The sequence below is a fragment of the Passer montanus genome, unplaced genomic scaffold (genome assembly GCF_014805655.1).
Source record: "Passer montanus isolate IOZ18808 unplaced genomic scaffold, ASM1480565v1 scaffold8, whole genome shotgun sequence".
NCBI lineage: Eukaryota > Metazoa > Chordata > Aves > Passeriformes > Passeridae > Passer > Passer montanus.
In genome coordinates, this window is record NW_024373256.1 from 723968 (window position 1) to 739312 (window position 15345).

At 58.8% G+C, this 15345-nt stretch overlaps 2 protein-coding genes across 3 annotated transcripts in view; one reads left to right on the plus strand and one right to left on the minus strand.

Annotated features, from left to right (window-relative positions):
- Positions 1-4005: 4005 nt before the first annotated feature.
- LOC120513095 lies at positions 4006-6298 on the plus strand. Its single transcript, XM_039732113.1, has 2 exons — positions 4006-5344; positions 5493-6298. The coding sequence occupies exons 1-2, from the start codon at positions 4751-4753 to the stop codon at positions 6009-6011; spliced, it is 1113 nt and encodes a 370-aa protein (XP_039588047.1). The 5' UTR covers positions 4006-4750; the 3' UTR covers positions 6012-6298.
- A 794-nt stretch (positions 6299-7092) lies between these two features.
- Positions 7093-15345, minus strand: part of PRKCB (protein kinase C beta) — an 85925-nt gene continuing 77672 nt past the window's right edge. The window contains exon 17 of one of the 2 annotated variants that reach the window (XM_039732280.1): positions 7093-7913. In XM_039732280.1, coding sequence (XP_039588214.1) covers positions 7761-7913 — 153 coding nt within the window. In that variant the 3' untranslated portion in view covers positions 7093-7760. Of the gene's footprint in view, positions 7914-10364; positions 11938-15345 lie in introns of those variants that run through there. The other variant, XM_039732279.1, reaches the window with a different exon arrangement.

The following is a 15345-nucleotide window of genomic DNA, read 5'->3' on the forward strand; positions in this document are numbered from 1 at the left end:
TGGCTGCGATCACCCTGCCTCATCCCCTGCTTCCCCACGGGCCCCGTGCCCGCTCCCAGCGCAGGCTGGAGGCGGTGCAGCTCTGCCCAGGCTCTCTGGGCGCACAGCACCAGCTCCTGCTCCCCAGCGCTTCCATCTGCAGAGTGCCAGAGCCGGCAGCTGGGGGGGACACAGCCCTCTGAGGAGTGCCGGCATGGGGAGCCAGGGGCTGGGGTCAGCAGCACCCCCCTGCAGCTCAGGGGGTCTTCTGGGTGTTTGTGAGGAGGGGTTGTGGCTTCTCGGTTTTGGGGAGTGGCACTGGCAGAGGCACAGGTCGGTTCCCAGGGCACACCTCGGTGTCACAGACTGGACACCGGGATGAGCCCTGGGCATGGCTGCACTGGGCACAGAATCACAGAACCCAGAATGGTTTGGGGTGGAAGGAATCCAAAATCCCACCCAGTGCCACCCCTGCCATGGCAGGGACACCTCCCCCTGTCCCAGGCTGCTCCCAGCCCTGTCCAGCCTGGCCTGGGCACTGCCAGGGATCCAGGGGCAGCCACAGCTGCTCTGGGCACCCTGTGCCAGCCTCCCAGGGAAGAATTTCCTCCTGATACCCAATATGAATCTCTCTTTTAATCTATAACAATTCCCTCCCGCCCTGTCACTGCCAGCCTGTGTAAAAAGTTCCTCTTGGTGGTTTTCCCAAGCCCCTGAGCAATCCCGCGGGCACCAGGCAGGTGGCTGGGGGCACGGCCGGGCACGGCCAGGCTCTGTGGCACAGCTGCCGGGTGGCACCCGCTCCTGCCAGCCCCGCCGCCCCTGCCCGGCCCCGTCAGCAGCGCCCGCCCGGCCCCGGCTGCGCAGAGGCTGCAAAGATATCAGCCTCCCACAGCTGAGGGGCTGCAAATTGCGCTGTGAGTGGGGGATCTTGCAGCCTTAATTGTGTTATTTTAACACAGCGTGTGTAGGTGTGAGCAGAGTGCACATGTACCGTTTCCTAGGCTTTGAACAAAGCGAGCTCAAACAGAAGCAAAGTCCGTGTCAGATCGTGTTTGGCCCCTGTGGGGCTGGAGGTGGGGACAGCCCTGCACCCCTCTCACTGCTCCGTGAGTGGGGTGGCAGCTCCAGGAGCGAGCCGGGAGCTCTGGCCTCCCCCGGGCTTCGCTAAGCTTTGGGACCAATGGGAATTTGGTGACCTTGGTGTCCTGCTCTGCAACTCAAACTGCAGGGTCACAGCCTGGCACCCTGACCAGGGCAGCCTGGGCAGCTCCAGCTCCAGCTCCAGCCCCAGCTCATCACCTCCTCCTGTTCCCTGCCCTGTCCATCATCATCCTCCTGCTCCTGGACCTGGACCCTACTGCGCTGGGCAAAGTTGAAACAAATCAAAAACTCAGCCCATGCTGCAAAGATCGTACAACTCTTGCAAGAAAAAAGCTGTCCTTGCAGGCAAAAATGTCCTAACCCGAGATCAGTGAGGCTTTGTCCTCCCAAATCCAGCGATGAAAGCTCTGCTGCATTGACACTGGCAAAGCGACAGGAAGTAAGTAGTCAGAATAATCCCTAGCTGGATTAGGTTTTTCCTTGAAGGAAGAGAGGCTGAGGCAAGGCGAGTTTGGGTCATTAGCGATGCAGGGAGAGGCTCCAGCCCTGCCCAGCCCTCGCTCCATTCTCCTGCTCCCGGGGGCTGCGGGGGGATAAGGACTCCAGAGCCTCGGGAGTGTGCTCATCCTTGCCCACTCCTACGAGGGGATTATTTATATCTGCACCACTTTGGGAGCGCTGGCTGCGATCCCCTGGCTGCAGCAGGACTCCAGGGTGAGGCTGGGCTGTCCCTGCCTGGTGAGCTGCCAGGGGTGCCAGCCGTGCCACGCGTGCCACAGGGCAGGGCCACGGCACGAGCTGCTCCGTGCAAGCTCGAGCAATCCCCCACCAGCTCTGCTCTCCCTGCTGGATTTCCGACAGTTGAGCAGCAATAAAAATAGCAGGGGAGGAACAGGATCCATTCTGATTAAGCCTCTTTATTCCTGGAGATGCTGGGGGAGCAGGGGTGGCCGTGCGTGGGCCAGCATCTTCCGGGCCTGGGCGACCACTCTGGCAGCAGCTGGTGCCCAGATCCGGGGGATTGTGCCCACACTTGTGACATTTCTCCAGCATTCCCCCCTCTGTGCTGACTCTGACTCCCTGCCAGGGGGTGCAGCCAGTGGGGCTCAGTCCCTTCTCCAGGGAAGAAGGGACAGGACAAGGGGAAACAGCCTCGACTGGCAGCAGGGGAGGTTTAAACTGGATATTTGGGAACATTTCTTCACTGAAAGGGCTGCCGAGTGGTAGAGTCCCCGCAGCTGGGGGGTTTAAAAGCCGTGCAGGTGTGGCATACAGGATCGTGGTCAGTGTGGCCCTGGCAGTGCTGCAGGAGCTGCTGATGGGCTCAGGGAGCATTTCCAAACTGATTCCGTGATCCTCTGGCTCCCTGGGCAGACAAAAGCAGCAGAGGAGATGGGAAGGGATGGAGCAGCACCACGGCAGTGCCCCAGGGCCCCCAGAGCCGTTCCGCGGCCAGCAGCCCCCAGCTCCCCGGAGAGAATCCTTCCCAAGGTCAGACAGAGCAGCCTGCGCAGGGAGCGTCTGCACGGGACGGACCGCGATCAAAGGCAGCTGCGGGCAGAGGCAGCCCAGAAGCAATAAAAGAACAAATAGCAGAGGATTAAACCCATTCTGCAGTCAGGTCCAGCCGGACCACGCTGAGCCACGAGGAAAGGTTCGCTGCCGCTGCAGCCTGCCACAATTTAATTGATTTGATTCAAATCCTTTGAAGAAGAACTGGATAAGGAATAATGAGGCAAACAGGATTGTAATGCAAATGAAAGAGATGAAAGATGGCTTCAGGGAGACGCTCTTGAAGGTCAGCGCCCAGCCAGAGCTCTCCTGGTCAGTCCGGCATGAACGAGGCTCCCTGGGAGCTCGGATGGACGGACAGAGGGATGGATCGGGAGCCGTGCCCGGCCTCTCACCCCCTGCTCCGGGCAGGTCTCCTTGCCAGCCCGGGGGCTTTACCTGGCCGGCACGGGGGCTCTGCTGCCCGTGTCACGCTGGGTGAGCGCACTCCCAACCGGGCTTCTCCAGATACTCCAAAGGAGGCTCTAACTTCAGAATTAATTAACTTCACTATCAAAAGCTGAGTCATTTGTCACAATGGTTTTGTCATTAGCTCCCATAATTAAGGGAAGTGTCACAAAACCAAATGTTTCACTTACACAAGCCAGGAGAGGCAAAGCCCGGGAGCGTTCCAGCGAGCTGGGAGCGGGCACGGCAGCGAGCCGGGGAGGGGCTCAGCCGGGCACCCCAAACCCTGTCCGGGCCGGGGGCTGCGGCTCGGGGCTGCCCAGCCCGGAGGAGATGCCAGGGGGTGCCCGCAGTGCCAGGGCTGGCTGAGCCGGGCGGGTTGGGGTGTCCCTGGTGACCGCCAGCCGCAGGGGGGGCACAGACGAGGGGACACTGCTGCAAGCTTCGCTAAGACGGGGGGAGAAGCCCTTCCCGAACTCCCCGGGGCTCACGGGCACCAGCCGAGCCCTCGATGGACGGGCAGGGACAGGCAGGGATGTGCAGGCAATGCCGGGCTCCAGGGGCCGGGGGGCGCTGGGCCGGGAGCCCCCGGAGCCCCCGCGGGTGCCGGGGGAGCCAGAGGGTCCCGACCCCCGCCCGTGCCCCAGCCCCGCCCGGCTCCAGAGGCTGCTGGGGGGGCTCTCCGGCAGCTTTCAGTAACTCATCAGCGAGCAATTAACTGGCAATTAACCCCTCTGTGCCCTCCCCCCGTCCCCGTGCCCCTTCCAGCGCTGGCTCCTCCTTAGCTGGGGCAGCTGCTCTCGCAGATTTCTGACCCCAGACCCTCCCCGCATTCATTCCTGCTGTGCCAGAACTCCCTGCGGCCCCTCCGGGGGACCCCGGCCCCCAGGACGCCCCCACCCCACAGGCCCCGGCTCGCCCCCAGTCTCGTGGGCAAAGGAAGCCAAGCTCTCGGGGTTTCTTTAAAATTAAATGTTTTATTTTTTTCATACATGCAGCAAATTGAATCAAGAGTATATGCCCATCTAAAAGGAGGTCTTCATGAGGACCGTTTGACAACACACAGCAGGTAGTCTAGGATGTAGAAAAGTCATCAAATACTTGCAGGTGAAATCAAATTCACAAACACAAACTCTTCAACAATAAACATTTTCTCTTTTTTTTTTTTAATTTTTAATTTTTTTTCCCTCCTTAATTGCCACTTTGCATGTGCTCAGAAATGAACAGCTCAGGTGACAGTCCCATGCATGGAGCCCGAGGCGTGTGGCCACACAGCCCCCTGCTCCTGCCACAGCAGCCCAGCGCTGCCAGGGGAGCAGGTCTCCCCCTCCAGGAGCAATCCCAGCCCTGGGAACTGCGGGATCCCCGTGCCCTGCGCTCCAAGCCCCGGCTCCTCCCGGGCTCCCAGCTCTGGGATTCAAGCACAGGGCACAGCGACTGCCCTGCACTGCTGTCCCTTCAGCTCCACGGCTGGCCCTGCACCAACCCCGTGGACCTGTGAGATGGGCTCAGCTGATCGATGGCTCCTCTGCTCTGGTGACCAGGAGCTGCTCGGGGACACAGGCACAGCTCCCGAGGGCTCAGCACAGCCCAGGGACACCTGCCTGGCCCACCCTGTCCAGGGGGAGCCAGCCGAGAGCCTGAGCCCCCTTACCTGCAGCACTGGGGTGCAGTCCAAGGGGGACAGAGAGGATGAGCCACCCTGTGCATGTCCTGCCAACTCAGCCCCTGCTCTGCCCTCCCGGGTCCCCCTCTGCCTCAGGGGACCCTGCCAGTGCCACTGAATGCAGGGGGGACACCAGAGCTGAGCTCCCCTCCCCTGCATCCCCAGCAGCTCCAGGTCTGGATTCTTGGGCTTTCTCCACAGCCCTGTGGAGCACCTGGGGCCTGGGCTCTCTGGGGAGCTCTGAGCATCCTCCCAAAGCCCTGCTCTGCCCACCCAACAGTGAGGATTACATCACCAAGTGACATCAGCTGTGACTGGACCCCTGCCACTCTGCCCTTCCTTTGGTTTGGGTTCCTTCCACACAGATCTGAGTGCGTGTGCAGGGCCAGGCACTTCCCACTGTGCATCCCTCCACAGAGGAGACAGGACACCTGGAAGGAGTCTTGGAACAAGAGTTTGGCAAGCAGCAGAACGCACAGCACCAGGAACACCCAAGGTAGGAGTCCTGAGAAGAGGACCTGGCGCTGGCCAAGCTCGCCCTGGAGCGTGGATCTCAATCCCAAACTGCCTCCAAAGCTGCCTGGTGCCTCATCCCAGCTGCCCTGCAGGTCCCCCCAGCCCACCGGGTGTGCTCAGCCCATCCCCACTGCCCTGCAGACCCCTCTGAGCCCACCGGGTGTGCTCAGCCCATCCCCACTGCCCTGCAGGTCCCCCGAGCCCACCGGGTGTGCTCAGCCCATCCCAGCTGCCCTTCAGGCCCCCCCAGCCCACCATGTGTGCTCAGGGTCCAGCAGTGCCTGCTCCATGCACCAGTGTCACCCCAACACAGACACACAGGTTCCAAACAAAAAGGTGTGACTCCCCCCGCAGCAGCTCCTGCCCCCACGGCCCCGGGGTGCCCCTCAGCCCCCAGAGCTCCCAGAGCACCCCGGGCAGAGCTGGGAGCGCCTCCAGAGCCAAAGAATGGAAATGGAAACATTCACCACTGAAGGAACACAAATTCTGCAGCAACAGTTGGGAGGTCACAGAACGCACATGCTCTGACGTCAGCTGGGTCTGCAGAGGATGGCCCATGGCTTTGGGATGTGCCAGCCTCGGGGAGCCCCACCAGGCACAGCCCCCAGCCCAGGCCTCGCCTGCTGCAGAGCCCCTCCTGATCTGGCACAATTTGCAGTTTTTCTGGGTTTGGTCTGGGTTCCTCCAGCCCAGGGCAGCACCCGAGGCCACGGGCTCAGCTCTCAGCCCAGCAGGTACAGGACAGTGCCCGTGGCTGGGTGACAGGGAGGGGACACTCAGCCCCTGACAGCGCCTTAGCTGCTGGCAGCCTCTAGTTCTCAAGGAATCATTAAAAGAAAAAAAAATTTCCAAAGGTAGAGTTCCATGTTTATAAAAGATCTATGAACTAGAATTTCCTCTATAGAATTCCTCATGATTGATAAACCCCCCCATGTCCCTGGGGCCTGGAGGAATGGCTGCATCCAGCAGAAGCAGTGCTGGCTCAGAAAACACACCCGGGGTTCTGCAAACCACTCTGGGCTGTGACGGGAGCGGGGTGACAGGGCCTGGGGGATGCTCAGCTGGGGCTCAGCCTCTGCCTCTCCCTGCTCCTGCCTGTTCTTGCCTGTTCCTGCCCTTATCTCCCTGTCCCTGCCTGTTCCTGTCCTTCTCACCCTTCTCCTTCCCTCCTCTCTCTGCTCCTGCCTGTTCCTGCCTACTCCTGCCCTCCTCACCCTTCTCCTGCCCACCTCTCCCTGCTCCTGCCTACTCCTGCCTTCTTCTCCCTGCTCCTGCCTGTTCTTGCCTGTTCCTGCCCTTATCTCCCTGTCCCTGCCTGTTCCTGTCCTTCTCACCCTTCTCCTTCCCTCCTCTCTCTGCTCCTGCCTGTTCCTGCCTGCTCCTGCCTTCTTCTCCCTGTCCCTGCCTGTTCCTGCCCTTCTCTCCTGCCTCTGCCCGTCTCTCCTGCCCCCTCCTCCCCGCTGCCCTCTCCTGCCCTCTCCTGTCTCCTCCTTGCAGTCCTTGCTCCCTCCTTGCTGCTCCTGCCTGCCCCTGCCCTCCCGCACGCCACGGCTCTGCCTCACAAGCAGCTGCTGGAATTGTCTCTTCTCACTCAGAATTTAAAAAAAAAAAAATTATTACTGACTAAAACCCCCAGGAATTTGGTGGAAATCAGGGAAATCAAGATGTCTGTGAAATCCATGGGTTTGGAGCCTGGAAGAGAATAGCAGAGGGTGGAAAGTAGAAAAGTTTCCATTACAAATAGCCCTCAGTGCAGCCCTTTGGTCTTGGGCGTGTTTTCAGTTGGTAAATTGTAAACCAAGAATATAAATGTGTTTTGTTTTGGTAGAATATTAATATCCTTTACAGAGCTGTTACATCTCAACAGCGTCTGTGAAAGATTTATGCGAGTGCTGACAGAGCGTATCAAAACTGCAAACTGTTCCAGATGTTACAAAAACCCCCCACCTTTCACTTAGAAAAAGGTTTGCTCTGATTTACAAGGACCATGGGAGTGGTTGGCAGTCGCAATGCCCGAGGCAGGGAGGGGGAGCCGGGCTGACCCTATGGACAATGCATTGGGAAAGAGAGGTCTAGAAGCAGATTTTTCCACACTGATCAAATATATCCATGTCTTGAACAAAAGGCTCCTCTAAGACAAGCTCACACTCATCGCAAGCTTCAGCACAACGCTTTAAGCGATCAACCATGCTCAGCATTCCACAGCAACGCCTCGGGACTGGCTGGCTCACGGGGATCTCAGCGTCCCGCTGCGAAAGTTACAGAGACCGTAGCGGTTTGGTATATGTCTGTTTAAAAACTCTATGAGTCACCACCAACTATAGTTCCTAGAAGTATCACTGACCGGTAACTGGCACCCCGGACACCTCGGCTAGGGACACCAAGCTAGCGAGTGGCACGGACACGGAGAGCTCCGGGGAGAAGCGGTGGCGTGTTTGGCGGGGGGGACGTGTGTCTGCACTGCTAATCCCGGAAGACTAGTGTCCTATGTACAGGGCCACCTGGCGTGGGACAGCGAGGACAGGCTGCGCCGCGACTACACGTTAATGACAAACTCGGGGTTGGTGTAGGAGAATCCAGCAAACTCGTTCTGGTCCAAGTTCATGATGAAGAGTTTGTCCGTGGGCGTCAGCTCCACCGGCTGCCGGGTGAACTCTTTGTCGAAGTTGGAAGTGTCGCGTTTGTCCTTCTGTGAAACGGAAAGCACAGAGTTACACTGGGGAAGGAGCGAGGCACCGAGGTGACAGCACCAGAGGTGACAGCACCGGGGTGGTGGCATCACCCGAGGAGCCACACTGTCCCCGGGGAGCTGCGATGTCCCAGGGGAGCTGTGGTGTCCCCAAGGGAGCTGCGATGTCCCCAGGGAGCTGCACTGTCCCAAGGGAGCTGTGATGTCCCCAGGGAGCTGTGCTGTCCCAAGGGAGCTGTGGTGCCCCCAGGGAGCTGCACTGTCCCCAGGGAGCTGCACTGTCCCCAGGGAGCTGTGCTGTCCCCAGGGAGCTGCACTGTCCCCAGGGAGCTGCAATGTCCCCAGGGAGCTGCAATGTCCCCAAGGGAGCTGTGCTGTCCCCAGGGAGCTGTGCTGTCCCCAGGGAGCTGCACTGTCCCCAGGGAGCTGCAATGTCTCCAAGGGAGCTGCACTGTCCCAAGGGAGCTGTGCTGTCCCCAGGGAGCTGCACTGTCCCCAGGGAGCTGTGCTGTCCCCAGGGAGCTGTGCTGTCCCACACTCCACACTCCACGCTGCCTTCTCAAGCTGCCACCGAGCAGGAGCTCACTGAAAGAGAAGCAGCCCCACACCACCAGCAGGAAAGGAGAACACCAGTTTAACACGCCTGAGACACACGAGCAGGACACACAGGGACAGGCGAGAGCCGTGCTGGGGAGGGAGCATCCCTCCTGTCCTGTTTGCTGTGGGAGAGAGAGAGCACGGAGCAGTTCTCAGCATGCAGAACCCTCACTGCAACCAGAGCTCGGCACTGCACAGGAGGAAGGAGCCTGGAGGAAGCAACATGCCTCAAAATGGCAGCAACAGTCACTACCATGTCAAAATGTGCACAAAATAATCGGCTGTAAGAGCTCTGTCTGCTTTAAGCTTGATTTTTGAATGATGCTGTGATATGCTGTTAACCAACACGGGTTCATTGATGGAGGATGTGATTTGCTCCAGGGTTGTACAGAGAGAAAACACACAGCACTTCAAAACCTCTGAGAAGGAAAATTCCACATATGCAACATTTTCTCCTTGCAATTTCTTAAGGAGAACAACTTTGCAGCTACACCCAAGGCAGAAAAGGGAAAAGCAGGACGTTAGTGTCAGGATTAGCACGGGAGCCTGCTCTCAGCACTGTGGAGCCAGCCCGGGAGCGCGTGGGCTGCTCCTCTAAACCCCGCAGATCAGAGAGCGCCTGCCCAGGGCTGTCCTGCTGGGGGACGGGACAGAGCCGTGGCTGCAGGGGGGACAGCACTGGAGCTGCAGCACAGGCACCCCAGCTCCCTCACCCACGGTGACTGGCACTGAGGGACACAGAGCCGGGAGCTGGCTCTGCTCTGCCTCGTTGCTAAAGCCAACAGGGACAAAAGGCTTCTCCACCCCTCCTTCCATGTCCCCAAACAGGAGAGACCCCAGCTCCCTGCTGGCAATGTCACCTGTGACACAGGTAGGACCCTGCCAGCCTTGCAGAAACCTCTATTTGTTTTCCACTTTCCCCAGACTTTGCCTTTGAAGTGTGGCCCCACCATGCCAGGTCCTCGCTGGGCTCTGCTGCACCAGGATTTCCAAACCTGGCTGAATCTGCCAAGGGGAGGCAGGGCACAATCAGGGCACAAAGTGCCCCCAGCCATGGGAGACGAGCACGGCGAGGAGCACGGCGGTGTCACGGTGTGGCGATGTCACGGTGTGGCAGTGTCACGGTGTAGAGATGTCATGGCGTGGCGATGTGACGGTGCGGCAATGTCACGGTGTGGCAGTGTCACGGTGTGGCAGTGTCACGGTGTGGTGATGTGACGGTGCGGCGATGTCATGGCATGGCGGTGGCACGGCAGACAGCCGGGGTCCCACAGCCCGTGGCACTGTGCCCAGGTACGGCTGGCCCGGAGCAGCATTTCTGCCTGGCCCAGGGATGGGGACCCCCCTGAGCTGCCACGGAGCCCCCTGCCCTGGGCACAGCCCCAGCGCGGCCGGGAGCAGCTCCGGCCGATGCTCGGGGCCTCTCGGAACAGCCCTGCAGCGTCCGGAACCGGGCAGAGAGGGAGGTTAACAGGAGCCCGTAGTCCCTGTCCAGCTGGAAGTGCCAATCGCTCCTGAGAAGCGCTCCTGGGAGAGCGGGCAGGGCTGGGTGAGCCACGCCGGCCTCCGCAGCCCGGGGAGTGCGGGGCGGTGCCGCAGCGGCTGGCCCCGGAGCGTCCTTCTTGTCGTGTCCCAGCCCGGAGCATCCTTCTTGTTGTGTCCCAGCCCGGAGCATCCTTCTTGTCGTGTCCCAGCCCGGAGCATCCTTCCTGCCGTGTGCTGAGCCCGGAGCATCCTTCCTGCCGTGTCCTCTCCCCGGACCATCCTTCCTGCCGTGTCCTGACCCTGGAGCATCCTTCTTGTCGTGTCCCAGCCCGGAGCATCCTTCCTGCCGTGTCCTCTCCCCGGAGCATCCTTCCTGCCGTGTCCTCTCCCCGGACCATCCTTCCTGCCGTGTCCTCTCCCCGGACCATCCTTCCTGCCGTGTCCTCTCCCCGGAGCATCCTTCCTGCCGTGTCCTGAGCCCGGGCCGTGGGCGCTGCTGCAGGAGGCTGCGGGCAGTCGCTCCCTCCCGGTTGATGCTTCCAGTACATCCCAGCTCGGGTTTTTGGGACGAACGCAGGGACTGAGCCACTGAGCCCGCCTCCCCCAGCGGCCGGGGCGGCTTCCAGCCCCGGCTGGCGGCAGGAGGCACCTGGCTGAACTGCAGAAACTCACTACTGCCAAACACATGCAGGTTTCTGGGGCGGGTTTTCTTACTTTTTATTTTATAATCGGTATCAGAAAAAAATAAATTGGCACATTACAAATGAAGCAGATTGATACAGTGACAGCCCATGAACATCTGCAAGGGTATAAAAGGAAGCAGTGTGACTGTTGTCCTTGCAAGAGAAATTCACCCTTCCTGAAATGTTTCCTTTGATGCCAGAAACAAAACTCGGGCCATTTTTAAGGACAGAAGGACCCGTTGAAACAAGCTTCAAGCTTCTTTACACGCCTCATATCACAATTCACAATACTGGTCAGAATTAAGTACCTCCCGTTTGGGTCAATACCATTTTTGACACATTTAAAGCACAGGTAACAAACTCCATCAATGGCTTTGGCATTTGGAAAGAAGAAAAAGCTTTGCTACGGAATGGATGTTGGTGGTGTTTACTAGGGTGACCATGGATTCAAAGGCAGCTCTTCCAAATTTCCCATTCACCAGGGGATGTTTGCTTTGATCTTAAAAAATGCTACTTAGAAACGGCACAAATCAGGAGGAATCTTTGCCAAGGGCAGCTCTGCCTGCCCAAATAACTCATCCCAGTGCTGGGGACCCAGCCAGCCCACAGCATCTGTGCAGGAGGGGAGCTGTGGTGGGGCTGGACACGGCCAAAAAAGGAGCCAGACCAGCACCTTGGCTCTCCTGAGCTTCAGGGACGAGAGAGACTCTGGGGAATGGCCTCATTAAAAACATTTACTTGCCACTAAGGCTAAATATTAAATTTTCATGATTATTTAAAAGAGTAGAAAAAGGAAAGAGCAGGAATTAAAGCACATGATGAAGGCATTTCTCCCAGTTGTCACCGTGTCTCCGATTTTGTTCTGTCACCCCCTGAGCTGCTCCCATTTTCTCCAAACAAAACGTTACAAAAGCCATTTGCAGCATTTCTTGCACACCACTCCCCTGCAGTGACACCCCAAAGAACAGGCAGACACTTGAGATATGGTCACTCTAGTAAGGAGCTAAAGCAAGCCCACGGGTGCAGTTTGCAGTGGAACGTGTCCCACAGCAGCAGCTGGGGCCGCAGGACGGCTGCAGGGATGGGATCTGCACAGCGCCTCAGCTCTTGGCTGGAGCCTTAAAGAACTCAGAGTTAACAAAGGAAAATCCCTCGAATTCTGACTGGTCAATGTTCCCGACGACTTCCTGGTCGGGAGGTGTGAGCACGGGCGGGTGGCGCGTGAAAAACCGGTCGAAGTTTTCGGCATTGCGTCCGCACTAGGAGGAGAAAAGAACTGGTGGGTGGGCAGGAAGCGTGGCACGGGAAAAGGGCACAGCACGCGGGGTTAGGCACGAGGGCACGGCACGGCACGGCACGGCACGGCACGGCACGGCACGGCCAGGCCAGCACACCCCGCTGTGCCGCGGAATGCAGCGCAGCGGGATGGGCTGCCATGGCTGGCACTGCTCCTGCCACACACAGCTGGCACCTGCTGGCAGGGCAGCGCCCACGTGGGCATCCCCCCTGCCCAGGGGGCTCCCACCTTGGCCGGGCTGCTCAGAGGTTTCCTCCTGGAAGGGAGGATCCATCCCTGGCAGCGCCCAGGCCAGGCTGGACAGGGCTGGGAGCAGCCTGGCACAGTGGGAGGTGTCCCTGCCATGGCAGGGTGGCACTGCATGGGATTTAGGGTCCCTTCCACCCCAAACCAGTCTGGGATTCCACGGTTCTGATTCCCAGGGCTGTCCCTCCCCTCCAGTCCAGTCAGACCACAGTGCTCCACAGCCTCACGGTCCCCAGAGGTGTCAAATCCTGATTTCATTTCCTTAGCAATCAAAACAAGGGTGCTGTAGCTTCCCAGGCTGATTTAGGGGAGCAACAGCAGCAGCAGCTGGCATCAGGTGGGTGCCAGGTGACTGCACAGCCGAGGGCAGGCTCCATCCCTGCCTGTCACCCACACGTCACACCCCAGGGCTGGCCCTGTCCCTCCTGTCACACAAGCCAGGCTCTGCAGGCTCTCAGAGAGCTGCCCTGGCAGCAGCTCCCAGTGCCCAGGCCTCTCTCCCAGTGCCCTGGCAGCATCTCCCAGTGCCCCAGGGAGCAGCTCCCAGTGCCCAGGCCTCTCTCCCAGTGCCCCCAGGCCTCTCTCCCAGTGCCCAGGCCTCTCTCCCAGTGCCCAGGCCTCTCTCCCAGTGCCCAGGCCTCTCTCCCAGTGCCCAGGCCTCTCTCCCAGTGCCCAGGCCTCTCTCCCAGTGCCCAGGCCTCTCTCCCAGTGCCCAGGCCTCTCTCCCAGTGCCCAGGCCTCTCCCAGTGCCCCCAGGCCTCTCTCCCAGTGCCCCCAGGCCTCTCCCAGTGCCCCAGGGAGAACACATGCTCCAAGCACTGCCACAATTTTTCCTGGGCGTTTAACTTCCATTTGTTAAGTAAACAGATTTGCATTTTTAATAAACATCAGACTAAATGTAATGAAATATTAATGACAAATACACGCAGAAGTCAATGTTTCCCAGTTCCTTCCTCTGCTCAGAGCTTTCAGGGAGGACAATGTGAATATCCATCAGCCTCTGGTGGGCTGCTGCTCTGGCAGCTCTGCACGTCCTCACAGCACCACGTGAGACACTTGCTCTCCTCAAACCTCTGAACAAAGCTCAGGGGACAATGTCTGAGGGGATTTACCCCCAGCTCCAGCCCCTCAGGGTGGGCACCGTGGCACCCCTGCCTTGGCAAGGCCAGCTCTTTACATTTCTGGTCTGGCTTGGTTAAACTCCTGCTGCCCAAGGCCTGAGCTCAGCAGGGCTGGGCTCTGCTCCCCTCCCTGCCCTGGGCACTGCAGCAGCCAGCCTGAGCCCTGAGCAGAGCATGGTGAGATGTCTGTGGGTCAGCCAGAGCCCAGCGCCTTCCCCAGGCCACCTCGCCAGCCTCAGAGCAGTGAAACCCTGCAGGTGGGAGTGCCAGCCCCACAGAGCCCAGGAGCCAAGGGCAGGGCGCGAGGAGCCAGCTGGCATGGCACAGACTGGCAGCAGGGTGGCTGGGGAAGGGGCTGTGCCATCCCTGGCAGGGCTCACCTGCAGCCCCAGCAGCTCCCAGTGCCCCCAGAGCCCCCCAGAGCACACCCAGAGCCCCCCAGTGCACACCCTGAGCCCCCCAGAGCACAACCAGAGCACATCCTGAGCTCCCAGTGCACACCCTGAGCCCCCCAGAGCCCCCAGAGCACACCCTGAGCCCCCCAGAGCACACCCTGAGCACACCCAGAGCCCCCCAGAGCCCCCAGCCCCAGCAGCTCCCAGTGAAAGGGCAGGGCAGCCCACGTGCCATGTCTGCCAGCACTGCCTGCCCTGTGGCTACAGAGAAATGTGCTGCCTTAGAGAGAAAAAATAAAAATAAAAATAAAAATAAAAATAAAAATAAAAATAAAAATAAAAAATCCAAACCAGCAACAAATAGAAATAAAAAATCCAAACCAGCAAGCCCCTCAGAAGGACTGGAGAATTAATCCTGATGAGAGGCTGCCAGTTGTTGGAATAGGAAGCACAGATATATTTTAATATGAATATTGGCAAGCGAGGATTTCTCACTATCACACAATGAGGTAAGAGTATGCGGATGGAAAATTTGAAAAGTTGCATCTATCCATGGTATTTCCTGCTCTGCTGCGTGGAATTTATGGACTTTCTGTTTGGATGCAGATAAAATGCATGGCTAAATTCAACATTTAAAGCTGAAAGCTGTCTCTGAGTTTACAGAGGGCACATCCCAGCCCAGCCCCGAGGCTGAGGAGGGGGGTGCAGGCTCCAGGCTTGGGGAAGCAGGGAGGATCCTGCTGCTGCCGGCAGAAAAGGTCTCTGTCTGCACGGGCACCTTCTTTACAGCTCCCAAACCCAGCTCCTGCCCGGTGGACACAGATGCCATATGAATTTTTACATCATAGAATTTTTACACTTATCTAAAGCCATCTAGTGAAAAATCATCCTCGTTTGAGTCTGATATGAACGTGCAGGCATCACTCCATCCTGCCTGGAGAAAGGGGGAGGGTGGGAATTTATCTTACATAAATCCTGGGGTGTCCTGTCTAATATTTATAGCCAGCACAGAATGGCTTTTCCTCCTGAGCTGCAGAAATAAACCTGTCAGCTCCAAAGACGGCCTTGTATTTAATCACCTCCCTGCTCGACTTCAAATAGAGACAAAAGGCACAATAAAAGATTTGCCATTGATCCCTGGGATGCAATCAAGGACCGTAAGGAGCTGAGGATGCTGCTGCCACCCACCCTGGTCCCAGTGCCCAGGGAGGTGCTGGGCACCCTCCATTTCCAGGGTTTTGTCCCAAAACAGCAGCACAGCCACAACCCCCAGCCTTGCAGGCATCTCCTGGGCAAGGCTGACCCTCCTGGGCTGCTCTGGCCCCCTGCACCCCGGGGAGGAGCAGGGCAACCCTAGCAGTCACGTTTAGGGGAATTGGGGTCCAGCACGACCCTGGGGCCGCGCTGGGGGTGCCTGTGCTGCTCGGGGGGCACTGGGGCCTTTCAGGGGTGTCTGGCTGCAGTTTGGGGGGCTGCAGCCCATCCCTGTGTCCTTGCAGGGCTCCTGGTGCAGGACCAGCCCTGTGCCAGGCACAAAGCCACAGTTACACTGAAAACAGAGGCTGAGGAGCCTGGGAAATCCCACAGTCTTTACAGGGCCCTGGGTCT

Excerpts from the sequence above, each read along its gene's own strand:
- LOC120513095 (XM_039732113.1), top strand. The coding sequence starts at position 4,751 with ATGTCCTGCCAACTCAGCCCCTGCTCTGCCCTCCCGGGTCCCCCTCTG. Across the intron at positions 5,345-5,492 it reads AGCCCACCGGGTGTGCTCAG|GGTCCAGCAGTGCCTGCTCC; the intron begins CCCATCCCCACT and ends ATGTGTGCTCAG.